Source organism: Bombina bombina, chromosome 8, assembly GCF_027579735.1.
Source record: "Bombina bombina isolate aBomBom1 chromosome 8, aBomBom1.pri, whole genome shotgun sequence".
NCBI classification, from domain to species: domain Eukaryota; kingdom Metazoa; phylum Chordata; class Amphibia; order Anura; family Bombinatoridae; genus Bombina; species Bombina bombina.
Window position 1 is genome coordinate 20071995 of NC_069506.1, and position 7207 is coordinate 20079201.

At 39.2% G+C, this 7207-nt stretch overlaps 1 protein-coding gene across 1 annotated transcript in view; it reads left to right on the forward strand.

Moving 5' to 3' along the window:
- Window positions 1–6241, forward strand: part of ETV2 (ETS variant transcription factor 2) — a 50771-nt gene extending 44530 nt beyond the window's left edge. Inside the window, exons 4-7 of the mRNA XM_053690906.1 lie at window positions 2924–3331; window positions 3737–3874; window positions 4352–4473; window positions 5816–6241. Coding sequence (XP_053546881.1) covers window positions 2924–3331; window positions 3737–3874; window positions 4352–4473; window positions 5816–6037 — 890 coding nt within the window. The 3' untranslated portion in view covers window positions 6038–6241. The remainder of the gene's footprint in view (window positions 1–2923; window positions 3332–3736; window positions 3875–4351; window positions 4474–5815) is intronic.
- Window positions 6242–7207: the final 966 nt, after the last annotated feature.

Below are 7207 nucleotides of genomic sequence, written 5' to 3' on the forward strand. Positions count from 1 at the left end.
GTATTTAATGACTTGGATGTTGAGATGTACATAGGGCTGTATTTAATTACTGGGGTGTTGAGATGTACATGGGGTTGTATTTAATGACTGGGGTGTTGAGATGTTCATAAGGCTGTATTTAATGACTGAGGTGATGAGATGTACATAGGGCTGTATTTAATGACTGAGGTGATGAGATGTACATAGGGCTGTATTTAATGACTGGGGTGTTGAGATGTACATAGGGCTGTATTTAATAACTGGGGTATTGAGATGTACATAGGGCTGTATTTAATAACTGGGGTATTGAGATGTACATAGGGCTGTATTTAATAACTGGGGTATTGAGATGTACATAGGGCTGTATTTAATAACTGGGGTATTGAGATGTACATAGGGCTGTATGTAATGACTGGGGTATTGAGATGTACATAGGGCTGTATGTAATGACTGGGGTATTGAGATGTACATAGGGCTGTATTTAATGACTGGGGTGTTGAAAGGTACATAGGGCTGTATTTAATGACTGAGGTGTTGAGAGGTACATAGGGCTGTATGTAATGACTGGGTGTTGAGATGTACATAGGGCTGTATTTAATGACTGGGGTGTTGAGATGTACATAGGGCTGTATTTAATGACTGGGTGTTGAGATGTACATAGGGCTGTATTTAATGACTGGGGTGTTGAGAGGTACATAGGGCTGTATTTAATGACTGGGGTATTGAGATGTACATAGGGCTGTATTTAATGACTGGGTGTTGAGATGTACATGGGGCTGTATTTAATGACTGGGGTGTTGAGATGTACATGGGGCTGTATTTAATGACTGGGGTGTTGAGATGTATATGGGGCTGTATTTAATGACTGGGGTGTTGAGATGTATATGGGGCTGTATTTAATGACTGGGGTGTTGAGATGTACATGGGGCTTTTTTTTTTTAAAGGGCCATTAAACCAAAAAAATGTCTTTCATGATTCAGATAATCCAATTTTAAGCAACATTCCAATTTACTTCTATTACCTAATTTGTTGCATTATTTAGATATCCTTTATTAAAGAAATATCAATGCACATTGGTGAGCCAATCACATTAGGCATCTATGTGCAGCCTACTATCAGAAGTTAGAGCCTATCTAGATATGCTTTTCAGGAAAGAATATCAAGAGAATGAAGCAAAATAGATAATAGAAGTAAATTAGAAAGTTGTTTAAAATGGTATTCTCTATCTAAATCATGAAAGAAAAAATGTGGGTTTAATGTCCCTTTAATGACTGGGGTGTTGAGATGTACATAGGGCTGTATTTAATGACTGAGGTGATGAGATGTACATAGGGCTGTATTTAATGACTGGGGTGTTGAGATGTACATAGGGCTGTATTTAATGACTGAGGTGATGAGATGTACATAGGGCTGTATTTAATAACAGGGGTGTTGAGATGTACATGGGGCTGTATTTAATGACTGAGGTGATGAGATGTACATAGGGCTGTATTTAATAACAGGGGTGTTGAGATGTACATGGGGCTGTATTTAATGACTGAGGTGTTGAGATGTACATAGGGCTGTATTTAATGACTGGGGTATTGAGATGTACATGGGGCTGTATTTAATGACTGAGGTGTTGTGATGTACATGGGGCTGTATATAATGACTGAGGTGTTGAGATGTACATAGGGCTGTATTTAATAACAGGGGTGTTGAGATGTACATGGGGCTGTATTTAATGACTGGGGTGTTGAGATGTACATGGGGCTGTATGTAATGACTGGGGTGTTGAGATGTACATGGGGCTGTATGTAATGACTGGGGTGTTGAGATGTACATGGGGCTGTATTTAATGACTGGGGTGTTGAGATGTACATGGGGCTGTTGAGATGTACATAGGGCTGTATTTAATGACTAGGGTGTTGAGATGTACATAGGGCTGTATGTAATGACTGGGGTATTGAGATGTACATGGGGCTGTATTTAATGACTAGGGTGTTGAGATGTACATAGGGCTGTATTTAATGACTGGGGTGTTGAGATGTACATGGGGCTGTATGTAATGACTAGGGTGTTGAGATGTACATGGGGCTGTATGTAATGACTGGGGTGTTGAGATGTATATGGGGCTGTATTTAATGACTGGGGTGTTGAGATGTACATAGGGCTGTATGTAATGACTGGGGTATTGAGATGTACATGGGGCTGTATTTAATGACTGGGGTGTTGAGATGTACATAGGGCTGTATGTAATGACTGGGGTATTGAGATGTACATGGGGCTGTATTTAATGACTGGGGTATTGAGATGTACATGGGGCTGTATGTAATGACTGGGGTGTTGAGATGTACATGGGGCTGTATGTAATGATTGGGGTGTTGAGATGTACATGGGGCTGTATGTAATGACTAGGGTGTTGAGATGTACATGGGGCTGTATTTAATGACTGGGGTGTTGAGATGTACATAGGGCTGTATGTAATGACTGGGGTGTTGAGATGTACATGGGGCTGTATGTAATGACTAGGGTGTTGAGATGTACATGGGGCTGTATTTAATGACTGGGGTGTTGAGATGTACATAGGGCTGTATGTAATGACTGGGGTATTGAGATGTACATAGGGCTGTATGTAATGACTGGGGTATTGAGATGTACATGGGGCTGTATTTAATGACTGGGGTGTTGAGATGTACATAGGGCTGTATCTAATGACTGGGGTGTTGAGATGTACATGGGGCTGTATTTAATGACTAGGGTGCTGAGATGTATTTAATGACTGGGATGTTGAGATGTACATGGGGCTGTATTTAATGACTGGGGTGTTGAAATGTTCATGATGTTAACTTTTTGGGTGTCAGAGAGCTGTCCTTCTGGCAGCTAATCTGGTAAGCAGGATGGTAGATGCAGACTCTAGAAACAACGGATGGCTTTGTTTAAACTGCTGTTTTGTTTCTTTAAGGTCCTGTCTCTTCCCAAGCACAAGGAAATACTCTACAATCCGGAGGACTCTTGCCCTCTTTCCAGCCATTGCTTCCTGTGCTAGAAGATATTCAGAGTCATTTACCCCAACAAGAGATGATGAACCAGATCACACATTCAGGAGAATCCCTCTACCACCAACAGCAAGAATCTCAGTTTAGCCCCATGACAGACACTTTCTCCCAGACCTCAGTGGCAGGGTCCATTGGAGATCATAACTTTTCCTGGGCATCCCATGAATGGCAAAGCTGGGATGAGGCCACCTGGATTAACTGCACCAATTTGGACAGTTTGAGTCACCAAATGCCTGAGATGAGCAGAACTTCCTCCTGTTTACAAATGGGTCCCAGTACTCAACTCCCAACTCAAAACAGAGCCCCTCAAACAGGTGAGTCATTTAACATGTTCAGGCTAGAGGTTCTTTAAATAATGATGATTAGGACAACTATTAGTTTTATCATTTTAACCCTAAAACTTTCCTACTCCTATAATAAAATGTACATCTCTTGGTCTCTAGCGCCTTCTCATGATAATGTACTAAGGTAGGCACAGGAGCGAGCATGTGTCTTCAAAATTCTATAATCATTGTTAGACATTGACATTGCCTCCATATAGCGTGCATGCTCCTGAGCCTACCAACCTATTTTTTATCAAAGGATTCTAAGAGAACAAAGTACATTTGATAATAGAAGTAAATTGGATTTATCCGAAACATGTCTATTGAGCAGACTAGATGGAGCTTTTGGTGTGAAGGATGAAATAACTCTGTATTAACTTTAATGTCTGTTTCTAGGTTTTGCTTTGAATAATACAAACTTCCACCAAGGCTCAGACCTGACAGGACACAGATCTGGTGCTGAGAAGGAAATGTACTCTACGTCTCACAGCCAGAGGGGACCTGCAGCTAAGTGCAGCAAACCTCCCACATCAGGTGAGAGAGAGTTCAGATGAAAATATCTTTTTCTTGTTCTCACTAAGGAAACCTTTGTGAATTCTAATCTGATATTAGGTATATTTTAATGCATAAAGTACATGCTATAATTTGTTAGATTAAGTATTTTATTTAATTACTGAAAGTCTTTAAAGACATAAGTAAAATTCTGTTCAGTAGGTGATTAGTGGGCCATGCGACTGATACTTCTCATTGGCTCACAAGCTGTGCATGTCTGACTTTACCTGTGTGCTTAACCATTTTATGGGTGTTAATCAGATAGTTAAACAGTATTAGTAATGAAAAATATACATTTTTAAAGGCAAAACATTTTCATCATCCTTTTATATATTTAAGAAAAGAAAAATAATGTAATGCCCCTTCAAGAGAATAAATAAATATATAAGCCATCATTTAATTTTTTTAGACATTTCTTTTATAACTTCTAATTATTTATGACTAATATCTTTTTTGCAGCTAGTTCAGGGCCAATTCAGCTTTGGCAATTTCTCCTGGAGTTGTTGCAAGACTCATCTTGTCAGAAGCTGATCAGCTGGACGGGGAACGGATGGGAGTTTAAGCTGTCTGACCCCAACGAGGTGAGTCTGTAAAAAATGACTTCTTGTTGGTTTTCTTCTTACCGCAAAGCACTATAGGGCACAAACCAATTCTTTTTTTTATTTCAAATTTGTATTTGGTCTCAAAAACAAATAAATTAGAATAAAACACACAAAATATTTAAATGGCAAATTGCAAGACATAATATTATGAATGGACAAGGCTCAGATTTATCTTTCAGTCATATTCCCAAAAAAGCAACAGGACATGGAGGCTGTGGCTGAGGTTCTACAATTAACTTCCTATAATAAATCGCAAATAAAACCAACAACAGCAATCAAATTATGTCATCAATGGGGCATGAAACCCAATTTTGTTCTTTAATGTAATGATAGTTTTAAAAATGTTTCCAATGTACTACTATTTTCAAATTTACTTTGTTAGTGTATTATTTTTAACCATTTCATGACAGGGTACATTTTTCTACATTGTAAAACATGTTCTGATGTAGACAAATTGAAATCCCGCGATTGTGCATGTCAACGTGAGATTTCAATGGATGTGATCGGGTCAGGGGTCGTCCCTATGACGCTAGGCACGCCCTCCAGACCACAATCCCATCCTGGAAGTGCTGTTGGCTTTAGGACAGCCAAACGGCTAGGACATTCTATTCCGTCCTAACGGCGCAGAAACCCGGCCCGGGTAGGATGGAATAGAACGCTGTAACGGCTTTAAAAGGTTAAGATATTACCCAGGTAGGTAGGATGCACTTGTCTGAATAACTATATGAAAGCAGTTTTGCAAGAATGATTTTGAACACTATATAGCAACAATATATAATTGTGCTGCCAAACTTGTGGAAGATCCTGAGTCTACCTTCCATGTTTTTATTTAAGAGAACAAAGTAAATTGGAAAGTTGGGTTTTTTTGTACACTCTATATCAGTGATGGTGAACCTTTGCACTCCAGATGTTTCAGAACTATTTTCCATGATGCTCATCTGGAGTTCGGGAGTGCCTAAGCTTAACGGGAAATGTAGTTCTGAAACATCTGGAGTTCCACTGCTCTATATAAATTATGGAAGAAAAATGTGGGTTTCATGTCACTTAAAATGTGATTGGTGAGGCTGCCTCAGAAAAGATAATATATACATATATATATTTGAGGATGTCTGGGCTAGATAGACAAACCGTTCTGAAACTAGGAAACAGAGGCAGTAAAGGGAAAAAAGTAGATTATATACCGAGAAAAGCAGGAGATATGAAGTTAGGTCTGTTGATAGTTATATTTCCCACCTGATTATTTTATCTATTCTTTGTACCTTTATACTCTCTGGTTCCCAGCTTAACAAACAGACATTCATATTCCCTTTGTGTGCTACAGGTGGCAAGGAGATGGGGAAGGAGGAAGAACAAGCCAAGAATGAACTATGAGAAGCTGAGCAGAGGGCTTCGCTATTACTACCATAAAAATATCATTCACAAGACTGGGGGCCAACGGTACGTTTACAGATTTGTATGTGACCTTCAAGATCTGCTCTCCCGACCTTCACAAGCTGCACAGCAACAGTCCAAGAACCACAGTCAGAAACCAAGAAACGCGTGAGGAGTAAAAGTTGGAAATTTGAAAGTTGACAAGGGACCATAGCCCAGCATAAAAGACTTAAATACCCAGCACTGAGTGTGATTTATAAGGGCAAGCTGGATATGGTGGGGCTGAGTCCCTGTTGCAAAAGACAAGCACTACACAAAAGTCCCTGTCCAAGCACTGAACTATACTGTAGACCTGACCATCACCTGGCGCTCAAAAAGCTCCCTGTGGTCAGAACCCAAGGAAGGAGCTAATTGGAGGAGGTATCTTTTAATAATTTTATGGGTATCTCCACCTCCTATAGACCTACCTTGAATGTGTACATTGCTCTTTCTCAGGTACATTCCCTCTTTATACTTTCAAACTTTATCATGTAAATAGCAGATGTTTTCTTATATTTTGTACTTTATGGTTAATAAAATAATTAATTTACATAAAACGTTGGTGAGACATTTAATACCTATATACAGTATATATATATATATATATATAGATAGATAGATAGTCAATGGAACAGAGGGGAGGGTGCCGGCAACTTACCCCAGGCTGGTCCTACATTGTACAAGAAGATCTCTATGACAGGTGGGGGATGAACCACTGGACTGGGACAATACCATGTAATTGAAACCACCCCAGACTGAAATAGGGTACAGGCCGTAACAGGTATGCACAGATCAAGCTCAGAAACATATTGGTCCATTGCACATTTCCATATTTGTCATTGGTTCTGTTGCTTACATGTCTAGTAGTTACAATGTTACAGGGGATTCATTACACATTAAAAAGGAAGATACTAGCTCCCCAGTTTTAATTTCAGCACAATTCTTTGGACTGACCCATGATTCAAATTGTATTTTTAAGAAAATTAAATTAGAGCCCTCCCACCCCCAAAAAAAATATTTGTATATTCCAACAGACAGATGAATGAAAATAAGGATAATATCCCTTTAAATAACGCAGTAGCACAGAACACAAGTTATAATGTTTGTGACAGAAACCTTCATGCAACCTCCCCTTTAAAGGGACACTAACATCAAAATTAAAACTTTCATGATTCAGATACAGCATGCAATTAATAGAACAATCTTTCCTAAATATTTCCATTATGAATGTGTGCTGATTTTTTATATGCACACTTCTTAAAGGCACCAGCTACAACTGAGCATGCGCAGGAGATTATAGTCT